The sequence below is a fragment of the Macaca nemestrina genome, chromosome 7, assembly GCF_043159975.1.
Source record: "Macaca nemestrina isolate mMacNem1 chromosome 7, mMacNem.hap1, whole genome shotgun sequence".
Classification (NCBI taxonomy): Eukaryota; Metazoa; Chordata; class Mammalia; order Primates; family Cercopithecidae; genus Macaca; species Macaca nemestrina.
In genome coordinates, this window is record NC_092131.1 from 127,135,068 (window position 1) to 127,149,105 (window position 14,038).

The 14,038-nt window shown below is 50.5% G+C and overlaps 1 protein-coding gene and 1 pseudogene across 3 annotated transcripts; one reads left to right on the top strand and one right to left on the bottom strand.

Annotated features, from left to right (window-relative positions):
• The first annotated feature begins 884 nt into the window (after positions 1-884).
• On the top strand, positions 885-12,996 carry LOC139364423 (golgin subfamily A member 6C-like). Of its 3 annotated transcripts, none has more exons than XM_071101013.1 (18): positions 885-1,040; positions 2,724-2,843; positions 4,781-4,861; positions 5,714-5,752; positions 6,018-6,068; positions 6,169-6,250; positions 6,350-6,456; positions 7,506-7,592; positions 7,700-7,807; positions 8,001-8,088; positions 8,476-8,981; positions 9,257-9,322; positions 10,666-10,741; positions 11,172-11,263; positions 11,819-11,921; positions 12,004-12,101; positions 12,192-12,345; positions 12,432-12,973. In XM_071101013.1, the coding sequence occupies exons 1-18, from the start codon at positions 957-959 to the stop codon at positions 12,644-12,646; spliced, it is 2,157 nt and encodes a 718-aa protein (XP_070957114.1). In that variant the 5' UTR covers positions 885-956; the 3' UTR covers positions 12,647-12,973. The 3 variants fall into 3 exon arrangements, with proteins under 3 accessions (XP_070957114.1, XP_070957115.1, XP_070957116.1); XM_071101015.1 differs by lacking the exon at positions 885-1,040 and adding an exon at positions 4,371-4,465 and having other exon boundaries at positions 2,722-2,843; positions 12,432-12,970; XM_071101014.1 differs by lacking the exon at positions 9,257-9,322 and having other exon boundaries at positions 12,432-12,996.
• On the bottom strand, positions 6,463-7,315 carry LOC139364150 (uncharacterized; annotated as a pseudogene).
• Positions 12,997-14,038: the final 1,042 nt, after the last annotated feature.

Sequence of the window (14,038 nt, forward strand, 5' to 3'; positions counted from 1 at the left end):
TCGAAAGTTTTGCATTTTTCTATTTTATTTTATTTTATTTTATTTTATTTTGTTTATTTTATTTTGAGATGGAGTCTTGCTCTGTTGCCCAGGCTGGAATGCAGTTGCTTGATCTTGGCTCACTGCAAATTCCACCTCCTGGGTTCAAGTGATTCTCCTGCCTGAGCCTCGTGAGTAGCTGGGATTACAGGTACACACCACCACACCAGGGTATTTTTCTATTTTTAGTAGAGACGGGGTTTCATCATGTTGCCCAGGCTGGTCTTGAACTCCTGAACTAAAGTGAACCACTGCACCCGATCCAAAAGCTTTGTGTTTTTAAAGATATTAGACATGTTTCTTGCTTTAAAAAAATCTTAATAATGTAGGAGAATAAGAGAAATGTTTTAAGAGAGAGAATTGCTTGTGCTTATTTTACCATATTGGAGTGTTGGATAATATAATCTGCTTCATTAATCATCAGACAAAATATGAATTTTACATTTTTATAGGATTTGTGTCTCAATAGAGATAATACTGGTAATTCTTGTACTCCATCTGAAGATGAATAATGTAGGCCAAAATCATAGACCATGCATAGAAGCTGGATAATGAAGACAGCTCTGGAGGAACATGTACACACACACACAGACACACAAATATATAAAATATAAACACATATATAAAGTTTTAAAACAAAAGCCGGCCCCTCCCCTCTCCGAGAGTATGCAGGCCCCGCCCCTTGCCCCAAGTGGGCGGGGACAGCAGTTGCATGGGCAGCTTCCCTTGTGATGCCACAGGTTGCTATGGACACACTGCTGCCTGGCCACGCCTCCTTTCCCTTTCATCTTTCTCACTGACCAATGGGCTTGGAGCATGGAGGCCACGCCCCTTTTCTGTGTTCTATTGGGGCCCTGGTTACGCCTCCTCTGGCTCAGTCACACAGCTGACTGTTAGGTGACTGGAGGTGTTCCCTGATGTGGCCCCAACCCTGCCTCCCTCCCCACCCCGCGATGTTAGAAGAAACTCGAGAGAGCAAATTGGCAGCAGCCAAGAAAAAGGTAAAAAGCACCAGGTCATGGCCCCCCAATCCAGCCAGAGATCGCCTCCAATGACAAGACCACTGCCAGAGTCCATACCACTCCTGAGACACACTGGGCTGGGGTCCCCAACCCTGGCACCTCTGGGCTCCCCCCACCAAAGTCCTGGCAGTCAGTCCCACTCCTTCAGCAAGCAGCCCAGCCCCTGCCCTCACCAATCACCCCAGGGTGACTTTGGGTGCGCGACCTCTGGGGCTCCCCACTGCATACTCAGCCCTCACATCCTGCCACCCCAAGCCCAACCTCCTTGGGTTCTTTGGGCTCACCTCTCCAAGGACGTGGGTCCCCCAGCCCCAGGCCCACCCATTGCCATTTATCCCTGGGTGACTTTGAACTGGTGATTCCTGGGGTTCCCTGCTGCAGACTCTACTCTCCCCTCCAGCTGACCCAAGCCCGATCTTCCTGTGGTCTTTGGGCTGGCGTCTCCAAGGACCTGGGTCCCAGTCCTACATCCTGCTCCACCATCATGGATCAGCATGACTCAGCCACCACACTAATGTGGTTCCCCCCACCCCCAGGAGGAGTGGAATGTAGTGATGTCACAATCCCCCTATGAACTGTCATTACTGCTGCAAGACCAGCCTTTTATCTTACAACCCAGTCCCCTAACCGTTCTCACCCAATTTCTGGTTCCTCTGGTCACAGCACAAATTTCCAGCTGGAATGGGAATGAAGACTATGGGACCTAAGAGGCAGAGGTTTCAGGCTGCCTTACTCCCGTCACATAGACATTGACAGCGTGAAAAGCCTACCCTTTGCCTATGAGCTCAAAATGTTGACATTATCTCTGGGTGGCAATGGGAGAATGGGTTGGGTTTGGTTTTCTCCCATGTTTCTACTCAACAGAGAGACTTTAACTTTTTTTCTGAGTTCTCCACCTCACATTCTAATTCTCCATGGTTCTGGGACCAGACTGCACTTCAGTCAGTTGTCTCCGAAGTGACATTTGCTCATCTTCTGTGGAATAGATCTTGGAAAACTGAACTTAACAGCTTGAGTCTTACTCGTATCATCTCAACTTCGGTACTTTGACTGCCACAGGATAAATGTGGGAGATCTTTCTGAAGCATCAGTTTCCCTTGACTCTCTTGAGAGAGGAAGAATCCTTAATGTACTTAGGGATGACAGTCACATAGGTTCCTAAGAGCACACCAGACTTTTCTTTGAAATGAGACTTGGGGTGTCCTCTTTCTGATAAATTCCCAGATTTAACAAAAAAGTTGCCTTGTGGCATGAGGACACATTGATATAAAAGTTTGAGAGATACTGGTGCACTTATTCACACTAACAGACATGTGAGGATGTATGACTCTAAAGCACAAAGTGTGCAGTTCTTGACTACTTAATGTTTACTTTTCTACCTCTGCCTCTGGTTTTGGTCCCTGGCAGCTGCTGATTTGTGGAAAACCCCGGAGCTTGGAGTCAGAAAACTGAGTTTAAGTTCCATTATTGCCCCCGCCCCCTTGCTTTTTAGCCATAATATCAATCCCTCTCAGTCACTAAGTGATTGTGACAACACCTTGTACAGTTGTTGGTGGCATTAAATCAGATGGCCTATAGGAGTATTTTGCAAAAACTGTAAAGGAGGATGTGGCTGTAGGGGCTGGTAGTCCTCATGAGTATGACTGCTCTTCTTTCCCACAGCTAAAAGAATATCAGCAGAGGAACAGCCCTGGTGTTCCGGCAGGAGTGAAGATGAAAAAGAAAAATACTGGCCGTAGCCCTGAGACAACCACTTCTGGTGGTTGCCACTCACCTGGGGATGTGAGTCTTGGTTGGTCAGCTTCCTGGCGACAGGGGACCCAAGGGGCAGTAGAGGGTAATTGTTGAGTTTGTTGGGTACTGGTTAAGAATTCTGGGTTTGAATCCTGCCTCTCCAACTGCTAGGGATCTGACTTACGGCAAGTTTTTTGAGCTCTTTGGGCCTCTCTTTTCACATCTGTAAAGTAGGGGTAGTATTGTTTGACTTCCATTTTTGAAGATTAAATGAGATTCCTTGTTGTCGTTTTTATGTTAATCCCTAGTACTTGGCCACTGTAAACACTCAGGACACCCAGGAAATGGTGATTGCTGCTTGATTTTCCTCATCCCCAGTCTCAAGGGGATGCTGGGCCAATGAGTTCAGACACTTGCCATCAGGCTGTCACTTTAGGAGTCACCGAAAGGGCCCCAGTGTGTGGTGAGGAAAGCCCCAGGCACTAGGAGTAAGAGAAGTTCTAACTTGCCACCAGCTTGCTGTGTGACCACAGAAAAATCACTTCTTCCCCTGGGCCTCAGTTTCCTCCTCTGTAAGATGATACTGGACAAGATCAGTGTCTTTCAAACTTGCTTTTTAGCTGGAGCCCCCTTAGTTCAAGTGAACCCTTACTCAGCAGTCTGGTTTTTTTAATGGAGGCGGAGGTCTGGAGCATTACCAGATTCATGGCCCGTGCCCTGGGCCTGAGGAGAGGGGTCCAGTCAGTGTATTAAGAGCTGCATTGGTCAGGTGACTCTACTCTGTGACTACATCGCTCAGGGGACTTTTCCATCTATTTGTTCCTGCCCCTGGCAAGGCAGCAGGTGGCCATTTGGAAGAATGGCACAGGCCATGGTTCCAATCTCCTCTGCTCTTCTTCAGCATTTCATTTTCCTGAACCCACATCTTCCTCCTACCCTGACTTTCTTGTTTCTCTCTAAGCCACTTCTGTCTTTCTCCCTCTGCCCTTGTTTTTCCCTTTTCACCTCATGTAGATTCAGGACATTCTGAAGGTGCTGGTGTCCAACCTTCACCATTCCAGTGGGGTAGCGCTCCCCCATTGAACAAGTGGAAGGTGAGGCAGTGCCAGGACCCCTCTCTGGCATACTGTCTCCAGCTGTGCATGCCCCTGAGGCTTCTCTGGTTTGGGGGATACTTGGCCCCTGGCTTATTTTTATTTTGCCGGCATTATCCTTCAGCCTGTTTATGTCTGCTGCTTCTCCTGCTTGATTGATTGGGTTTTTTCCTTCCCTGCATCTTTTATCATCTTGGAAATGGTGAGACATACCTTAAAGTTTAAAAGTAGTTTGGGAATAATGTACAGAACAGGCATGTGGGATTTGCGGCTTTTTTTTTTTCTTTCCTTTTCTTCTTTTTCTTCTTCTTTTTTTTTTTTTTTGAGACAGAATCTCACTCTGTCACCCAGACTGGTGCAGTCTTGGCTCACTACAACCTCTGCCTCTGGGGTTCAAGTGATTCCCTTGCCGTAGCCTCCTGAGTAGCTGGGATTACAGGCATCTGCCACCATGCCAGGCTAATCTTCATATTTTTAGTAGAGATGGAGTTTCACCATGTAGACCAGGCTGGTCTCAAACTCCTGACCTCAAGGGATCCAACCGCCTCTGCCTCCCAATGTGCTGGGATTACATGCGTGAGTCACTGTGCCCAGCCCCTTGCTGTTTTTTTTTACTTTCTCGATATCCATAACTGTAACCCATGTAAATTTTTTTTTTTTTAAATTTCTATTACCTCTGCATCATCTGCTACCCTGAAGGGTCTGGAGGTAAGATGCCCTGGGCCGAGGTGCAGTGACCCTGCAGGCCAGCCCTCCAAGCTCCTCTCACAGCAGGGGCTGCGTGCCCCTATGCCAGCTGAGACAGCCCACACACACACCAGCCCTAATGATTGTTCTTTCTACTTCTCCCCGCAATCATCCTTCAACTCCTCCTCTCTGCGTGCGCCTCAGAGCCGGTACCAAGAACTGGAAGTAGCCTTGGACTCAAGCTCCGCAACAATCAATCAACTAAATGAAAACATAGAATCATTGGTAAGAGTCCAGTGGGGTCCCTGATTCCACGCTGCCAATCCTGGGTTTTAGTTTCCTCTTGGGGCTCTGAAGAAAGGGGCTGAGGGCCCCTGGTCCAAAGGGCAGATGGGGAGCTGAAGCACCCAGGCCTCACCTGGGGGGACCCCAGAGTAAGGAGCATGCAGCATGGCTCTTCTGTCACTGTCCTCTTTGCTGACTCTCTGCTTCAGACATCCCTGCTCCAGTCCTTGCCACACACGGCCTGGGGTTGTCACCTCTCAGGAAAGTGAGGGTTGTCAGGGGCCCCGTATTTCTGCCCTGACTCAGTCCCTAAGTTGCTCTTTGAGTCTGGACAAGCCACCTCTCCTCCTTGGGCTCGTGTTTCCAGAGGAGGTAGAGGGTATCAAAGATCTCTTTAAGCTCCGACAGTCCGAGATTAAAATGCCCCTAGAATGGAAACCTCAGGGCCAAGGGCTCCCGTCTGTCCTTTTCTATCCTGTATATCTGCTGTGAAGACCCGTACCTGGCCTGTATGTGCTCAGTAAATGTTTGTCAAATGAACACATCTTTCTAAATCACAAGCTGGCGGAAGGGTGGGCCTTTCTCAGACTCCGTCTCTAGAGGTTTATGTTACTGTCCTTTTGAAAGAATCCAGATTCAGACTTTGAGTTCTGTGGCTGTGGGCAAAAACCCACAAAGACCCAAATCCTCTGTCTTTGGGAGCTTGAGGAGAGTTGATCAGTTCGTGTTGCCACTGGGTCTGAGAAGTTTGCCTTTAAAATCCATTCCTGGTCCCTGCCTACAACTTCCAGGCTTGGGCAATAGAGTTGAGGGGGCCCCCCCTCAGTCACCTGAATTTGACTCTTCCCACAGAAACAACAGAAGAAACAAGTGGAACATCAGCTGGAAGAAGTAACGCGATTTCTTTGTTTGCACACAACATGACTGCTGGGTTTGGGGGACACTCAGATGTAGAGGCGCCAGTCTCATCTCACCCACTCCCAGCCTGGGGAAGAAGGCTCACTCCTCAGATTCCACCCCATACCCACAGGGTCCCTGATAACCTGGTCCCATGGGTGTGCCTGTCCTGGGGCATTGGTGGCATGTCGGGGGCATGTCTCTTGCTGTGCCATCTCTGCCTCCCCAGGGTAAGAGCTCCGTCTTCCTCTTCCTACAGGAAAAGAAAGCAAACAATGACATACACAAAGCACAGACGGAGCAGTTAGAGGTGAGTGGAGGGTGGGGAGTTTTCTCCTGTCCTCCGGAGAATGTTTCTTTCCGTCTCTTTCAGCACTTGCTTGGCTTTTCTCCCAAACATTCAATTCCAGACAATCAACATCCTCACATTGGAAAAGGCAGACTTGAAGACCACCCTTTACCATACTAAACGTGCCGCCAGACACTTCGAAGGTGGGAATCTGGGCATCCCATCATCCTTCACCCTGGCACTTTGACACTGGCACTTTAGGGGGACTCCTTTGGGCTCCATCTCAACCTCTCTCATTACAGAAGAGTCCAAGGATCTGGCCGGCCGCCTGCAATCCTCCTTACAGCGTATTCAAGAATTGGAGCGGGCTCTCTCTGCTGTGTGTACACAGCAGCGGGAAGAGGACAGGGTGAGTCCAACCAGCTGCCCCGTCCCCTGGCAGCCTGGCTTCCCAGATGCAGGAGTGAGCCTAAAGGTCCCTTCTGCAGGATGCAGTGTCCTGCCCAGAAGGCAGCATGCTCATTTCTTGCTGCTTTTGTGTGTGGTTGTTAGAGGCAGCCTGGGGCTGAGTCAGCTGCTGTGGGTGAGTTGGGGGCACTGTGGGGAGCGAACACTGGATGCAGAACATGGAGGCCAAGTGCCTGCACTGCCCTTACCTGGCTGTGGCCTTGGCCAAGTTCCAGGTGGGGTATCGGGTACTTGTACTGTGAAGGTACAGAAGAGAACCTTTAGTATGTCACCATTTCTGTAGAGAGAGGAAAGATGTGTGTGTGTGTGTGTGTGTGTGTGTGTGTGTGTGTGTGTACTATGATAATATACATAAAACATGTCTGTTAGTGTAAGCATTCATTAAAAAACTCAGGAGAGAGTAACAGGGTGGCTGGGAGACACTTCCCTTCTGTACCTTCTGAGTTTTGAGCTATGTGAATGTATCACCCTTTCAAAAAGTGAACAAAAGATTAATTTCCCCCTTTCTATCTGTGCCCCCACCCATAGCAAGAAAAAATGGGCTTAGAGAATCAGATACACCTGGGTGTTCAAATCTCAGCTCTGTCTCAGTGATCTTAGGCAAACACTTAACCTCAAACACTCCATGATTTTCATCTACGCAATAGAGGTTACCCTAAGAACTGTCTCATATGATGCTTGTGAGGATTAAATGGGATTGTTAGCATGGTACCTGGTAAAGCACTCCATAAAGTTTCAAACAGTGGTAGTAGTAATAGAAATAACCATTGCATTACTATCTGATCTCTCTGGGCCTCCATTAGCCAGCTGTAAATTCAATCTCTTTCCCTGTCCCTTCCAACTCTACTGAGTTCTTTTAAAAAGCAGGCCACAGGCTTGGAAATGCCTTGATCTTTACTGACCGAGTTGTATATTGAGCCTAGCCCTAGCCCTTTTAAGGGGCACTGCCCGGGCGACCCACATCAAAACTTCTCACTCTTCACCATCCAGTCCTCGAACCGCAGTGAAGCAGTCCTCCAGCGGCAGTTACGGCAGACCTTAAAGGAGCGGGCGCTGCTGAACGCACACGTGACACAAGTGAGACTTTGCAGAGGGAGGGATGTGGAAGGAAGATGACCCCAGGGGACCAGGAGCAGGTGAGGACCAGTGACAGCCCTTCCTCACTTCTGTGCCCATTCCTGCAGGTGACAGAGTCATTGAAACAAGTCAAGCTGGAGAGAGACGAATATGCTGAACATATAAAAGGAGAGAGGGCCCGGTGGCAGGAGAGGATGCGGAAAATGTCGGTGGAGGTGAGACCTGAGCCTTCAGCTCCCACCTTACATGGGTCACTCGGTCTTTCTGGGCATCTGTAACATGGGACTAGTACAGCCAGAGGTGGTCGTGGATCTGGGCTTTGTGGAGGTGGGGGCAGAGAGGGAGATGGTATCCTGTGCAGTCACCAGCCCCTCTCTCCAGGACCCTTTCCCCCTGTGCTTTGGGCAGGCTCACACATTGAAGGAGGAGAAGAAGCGTGACATACATCGGATACAGGAGCTGGAGAGGAGCTTGTCCGAAATCAAACCCCAGATGGGTAAGATGGGGCTGGTGTGACCTGCCAGCAGGACGGGCATCAGAGGGCTGTGGGGTGGCTTAGGATGCCCCAGGGAGGTGGGTAGATGGAAGGGCTTTGAGGCAGAGGGAACGAGGTCTGTGCCAGGATTCAGGAAGTCTTGTCATCTCCATGAGCCTCAGGGTCCCCATCAGCAAAGAGGGAGGAGTGCCCGTTGTCAGCCACCCACGGTGCTATCTGACATGGCTGGGAAATTGGCTTCCATCGGGTGCAAGGAATCATTAGCAGTGAGGCCAAGTTTGGGAAGCCTGAGAGGAGCTGTGCATCAAGAGGAGGCTTGGTTTTTTTTGGTGAGGGAGGGGTGGGAGGGGGAATCCAGAGGCCCTCATTGTCTGCTTCCTTTCTCAGCTGAGCCCCCATCCCCAGCGCCCCCAGCAGGGCCCTCTGACGTGGAGCAGCTACAAGATGAGGCCAAACACCTGAGGAAGGAGGTGGAGAGTTTGGTGGAAAAACTCCAATCCCAGGTGGAAAACAACCAGGCCTTGAATCTCCTGAGCAAGGAGCAAAAGGAGAGGCTTCAGGAGCAGGAGGAGAGGCTCCGGGAGCAGGAGGAGAGGAGGCTTCGGGAGCAGGAGGGGCTGTGTGAGCAAAAGGAGAGGCTTCAGGAGCAGGGTGAGAGGCTGCGAAAGCAGGAAGAGAGGCTGCGAAAGCAGGAAGAGAGACTGCGAATGGAAGAGGAGAGGCTGCAAAAGCAGGAGAAGAGGCTGTGGGATCAGGAAGAGAGGCTGTGGGAGAAGGAGGAGAGGCTACGAAAGCAGGAGGAGAGGCTGCGAATGCAGGACAGGTTCGCACTGTCCCAGAACCAAAAGCTCGACAAGCAGCTGCCCGAGCCACAGTGCGGCTTCAAAGATCTGGTGGGTTGCCCCACCTGGGGAGGCTGCCCTCATCCCTAGCCCTCCAGGCCTTTGTTTCCCCACCTGTAAAATGGGGCAGAGTAACCCTCACATGACATGGTACTTCGAAAGGCACCTGTGAGCCAGAGCTCATGAGGCCCTGCTCTGATGGCTGTGGGGGAGAGGGGATGATTTTTCTAACCTGCCTCCACCTTCCTGGTGACCTGGGAGACAGACACCAAGTTCAGCGTTCTCCAGCTGCAGTGGATGGCCACTGATTGCTTCTCTCTGTCCAGAACGAGAACAAGAGTGCACTGCAGTTGGAGCAGCAAGTAAAGGAGCTGCAGGAGAAGCTGAGTGAGGTGATGGAGACAGTAACCTGTGCCCCATTTAAGATGGGCTGGGAGGCGGGCACCAGCCTCTGTGGAGGGGCGGTCCCAGGCCAAAGGCAGCTCTAGCTGGAGGGAAGGTGACCTCAGCACCCTCCAGGGTAGCCCTATACCTGTTTCTTGCTTCCTGCCCTCTGATTTTAGAGGTGGGTAGCCCTGGGCTTCTCCCAGATCTGGACATCATCATTCCAGCTAGAGGCATGGAGCCCCCCAATCATAGGGGAAGAGACTGGTATAAGAGGTTCCTTATGCCCGGGGTGGTAGCTCATACCTGTAATCCCAGCACTTTGGGAGGCTGAGGCAGGAGAAACACTTGAGGTCAGGAGTTTGAGAACAGCCTGGCCAACATGGTGAAACCTCATCTCTACTAAAATTACAACAACAAAAAATTAGCCAGGCATGGTGGCACATGCCTGTAATCCCAGCTACTCAGGAGGCTGAGCCATGAGAATCACTTGAGCGTGGGAGGTGGAGGTTGCAGTGAGCTAAGATTGCACCACTGCACTCCAGCCTCAGCCACAGAGTGACACTGTCTCAAAACAAAACAAAACAAAACAAAACAAAAAACCCCCCTAAGATTCAAACTGGATTCGAGCCTTGGTTCCTCTGGTCAGCATTCAATTACTTTTCATCTCTAAGTCTCTGTTTCTTTAACTTCAAAAGGAAGTTAGCATTTTCCTTGCAGAGGTGCTGAGGATTAAATGAGAGAATACATGGAAAGCATTAGGCTTGAGGCACACTTAGCAGATGGTGGTTGGCTCCCTCTGCTTTTCCACCAGTCTGTGGCCTACAGTTTAAATGGTGGGAAGAAGGACCCAAATAAATGATATTTGAGGCTGGGGAAGGAGGCATAGGGTTCTAGGCAAGGGAGGAAGTTTCTTAGGCCTGGAGCAATGGGCCAGGGGCCCAGGCAGGTGACAGAGCCCCACAGTGCCCTCACTACCCTATTAATGGGCCCAGAATCTGGAAGCCAGCCACCACGTGCCCTCATGCCCAGGGCCTTCCTGCAGCTGGAGCTGAAGAGCCAAGGATCTCAGAGTCTGCGCAGCAGTGAGACTAGTACCTGGGTCACCTGCAGCAGTACGTGGCCCCCTATCAGCAGCTGACCTCTGAGAAGGAGGTGCTGCACAGGGAGTTACTGCTGCAGACCCAGCTCATGGACCAACTGCAGCAGCAGGAAACTTGGGGCAAAGCAGTGGCTGAGATGGCCCAGCAAATCTGCAGGAGACCCAGGGGAGGGAGTTGCTGAGGACAGGGCCCCAAGGGGGATGACCTGGCATCCTCCGTGCCTTCTCACTGATTTTCCATTCCCTTAGGAGCACCTCGAAGCTGCCAGCCAGCAGAATCGACACCTAGAGGCCCAGTTGAGCCTCATGGCTCTCCCTGGAGAAGGTACAGGAGACCACTCAAGGGAAGAGGAGACAGCCCCAGGAGGAAGGGGGGACTGTCAGCAGCACAAGATTGAAGGGTTGGAAGAAACCTTTAGAAGAGCTGGTCATTATGCCAACCGGGTGTCTGCAATAAACTCTGCATGAATATAGTGACCTCCTGGCAGCAGGGGGCCACCGGGTTACCTAAGGATGAGTGAACTGGCCCAGATCAGAAAGGGAGCAGTTCAGAACTCCCACACCGACCGGTAGTGGGACTGTGCCTGGGTAATATAGCAAGATCTTGGTTCTTAAAAGGAAAAATAAAGAACAGCAGCTCATTCCCCTCTGGGGAGGGGCTGGCTCAGGGTTACACAGTGAGGGTGGGGAGAAGTGGGTCCGCAATACCTCCCTAGTTGGGTTGTCTGAGGACCCCTGTGGCCACCTCCCCATAGGAGATGAAGGAGGACATCTGGACGGTGAGGAGGAGGAGGCGCCTCAGCTGATGCCAAGCTTCCCAAAGGACCTGGAGAGCCAGGAGGCCATGGTGAGTCTGACTGTCCCTGCCCCACTTTGCCACCTTCCTCTGTGGTCCCTCCCAGACCCCCTTATGCTCTAGGTTTCCCCGCCTTCTGATTTCTCTGGACCCTCACCCCTTCCAGGCAGTAGTCAGACACCACTTCACCTGTGACCAACAGGTGCACTCTCTGAGACCCCAGGGAAGGGGCTGTACTCCACCTCCCTGCCCCATTTGTTCTGTGTATGCCCCTACAAGAATACTCAGCTCTTGCCTTCATGTGGCATTTTCAACTCCACTGGAGCCACTGCCCAGGAGGAGCAGGCACGGCTATGTGGACAGCAGAAGGTGCAAAGACTGTGTTGCCTGCACCTGGCTCACCTGGTGGCCTCGACTTGGAAGGAGCCAGAGGCTGAGGCCCCGGCCCCAGGGACTGGGGGTGAGTTTGTGTGTGGGGAGACCTACCGGGCCCTGCAGGGGGCCATGGAGAAGCTGAAGGTGAGCAAGTCCTGGCATGGGCCAAGAAAAGTGGGGGCTGGAAGGACAGGTCACTCCCGGAATGTGACCCCATTATTTTGTCTCCAGAGCAGCTTTATGGACCTCCCGAAGGAGAAGGCAGACGGGAAGGAGCAGGTGGAAAAACAAGAGCTTGGATTCATCCAGCTCTCTGGAGCAAGAGAGGGCATGAGTAAGCAGGAGGCCAGGGCATGGCATGGGGAGCTGCGGGGCCGTCGGAGGGGCCCCAGTGTCTGAGCCCTGTCCTCTTCCAGGAGAGTACGTCACCATATATGAGAGCCATGGGGCAGTGCCAAACACACGGCACCAAGAGGACATCATCAGGCTGGCCCAGAAGGAGGAGGAGATGAAGGTAGAGGGCATGCAATATCTCTATGTAGGTGGGGTGGGCGTTGGCGCTGGTGCCGGCTCAGTCATGGCAGCTGAGCACCCCTCCCTTCAGGTGAAGCTGTTGGAAATGCAGGAGCCGGTGTTACTGCTCATGGGCCACCACGAGGGGCATGACAAATTCCTCCCCACTGCACAGAACTCTGCTGAGGAGCCCGCTCCAGGGGCCCCAGCCCCCCAGGAGCTTGGGGCTGTGGAGAAGCAGGGTGGTGAGTAGAGCCCTCAGGCGGGGTGGGCAGGCAGGAGCAGGGGAGGCTCGCACTGTGCTCAGACCCCCGCCTCCCTCTCTCCAAAGATCTTTGTGAGGTGAGCCTGGCGGACAGCGTGGAGCCTGCAGCGGGAGAGGCCAGGGAGGGTTCTCCCCGTGGCAACCCCACCGCAGAGAAGATCGTGCAGCTGCTTCCTGTAATGCAGGACACCCAGGAGCACCCAGGCTTGGCCAGCAAACCCTGCATCCCATTCTTTTACCGGGCAGTGGAGAACAGGGAGATCAACATCATCATCATCTGAGAGCTGGTCAAGAAATTTAAAAGCAACAACAACGAAATGTGGTTAATCTCCTACACAATTCATTTACTTCATTTGAATGTTAGAGCCCCTCATGTTTATTTGTGTTTCTAATTTAGAGTTTAAATTTATAAAAAGTTAAGGGAGAGGCCTCTTTCCCTGATGTTCACTCTGGCATCCTTTAGCATTTTTGTTTTTTTATCTGATAATTGTAGGTTATTAGCATGCGTATCGAGTTTGCCCTCAGGTGGTGGGAATTCAAACAAAAAGACCCACTATTTGCACAAAACTATTCTTGCTGGTTTGGAATAGGCTGCCATGCTTTTTTTAAATGTTATTGCAGCATGTATCTTCTTTACAGAATTCAGATAAAATGTGCTTATGTTCTGCTATTATGTTTGATGGAATCCTAATCACAGTGAGCTCTTCATTAGCTCAATATGTGGTTTGCCCTCAAGTGCGCACTGTTTCTTACTTTGTAATATGCCCCTGTGAGTACTGACATGTAGAGTTGTTTAAAGGCCGAGAACTGGAAACAGCTTTCCCCCTATTTTCTGTGTATTGGGGATGGGAGTAATAATATTTTGGGGAGCTTTTTAAATCTCACAGAAGAGGAAAGTGGCCTGCTCTGGCAGGTGTGTGCGGGATAGAGTGTGTTTCATTTGTTCTGGTGCCAGGAATGAGCGCGGTTCTATGGTAGTTCCCTTAGGATTTGTACGTGCTCTGGGCTCATGAAGATATCGCAGCATGAGCTGCAGCGGTTGGACTCTTTCTCAATGACCTAAAAGGGATTATTTCTGAGGAATGAAAGGCTCCCGTCATTGACTGTGGATGTGGAAAATCTTTTCAACTTAGAGCCTTCACATCCACAATACATTTTAACGTCAGAGTTCATGTTACCTGTTTTAATCACATGACGACATGGCTCAGTGCACAAAAGGGAACTGGTTGGCATTCTTCTTAATGTATTTAGTAAAGATCATAAGAAATCCTTTCAGAGTTTAAATGTCCCTGGAACAGGCATACAGGCTCTAGTCAAGAATGAATTCGAGTGAAGGAAAGCTGTGTGACACCTGGCATTCCTCTGTGTTCACGGAGCTTCTTTGAGGCTAGAAGATTGATTTTACCATCTAGACCTCTCTGGCTAATACCTATTCTTCAACCACATTGATTAATCTGACACAGGAATTTGCTTCTTTTCTTTGAATGAAAAACACTTTTATAATAATAATGACCATTATTATAAACCAATATATGTGAGAGTATTAGTTGAAACAAAAAGGAGTTTTAGTAGACAGTATTATACTACATTTGAAAATCAAGGGGAAGTTTATGCAACTTAAAATGTTTACAGGCTGCAATGCAGTCTACTGTTTGTGAAGGTCAAAGTATTAC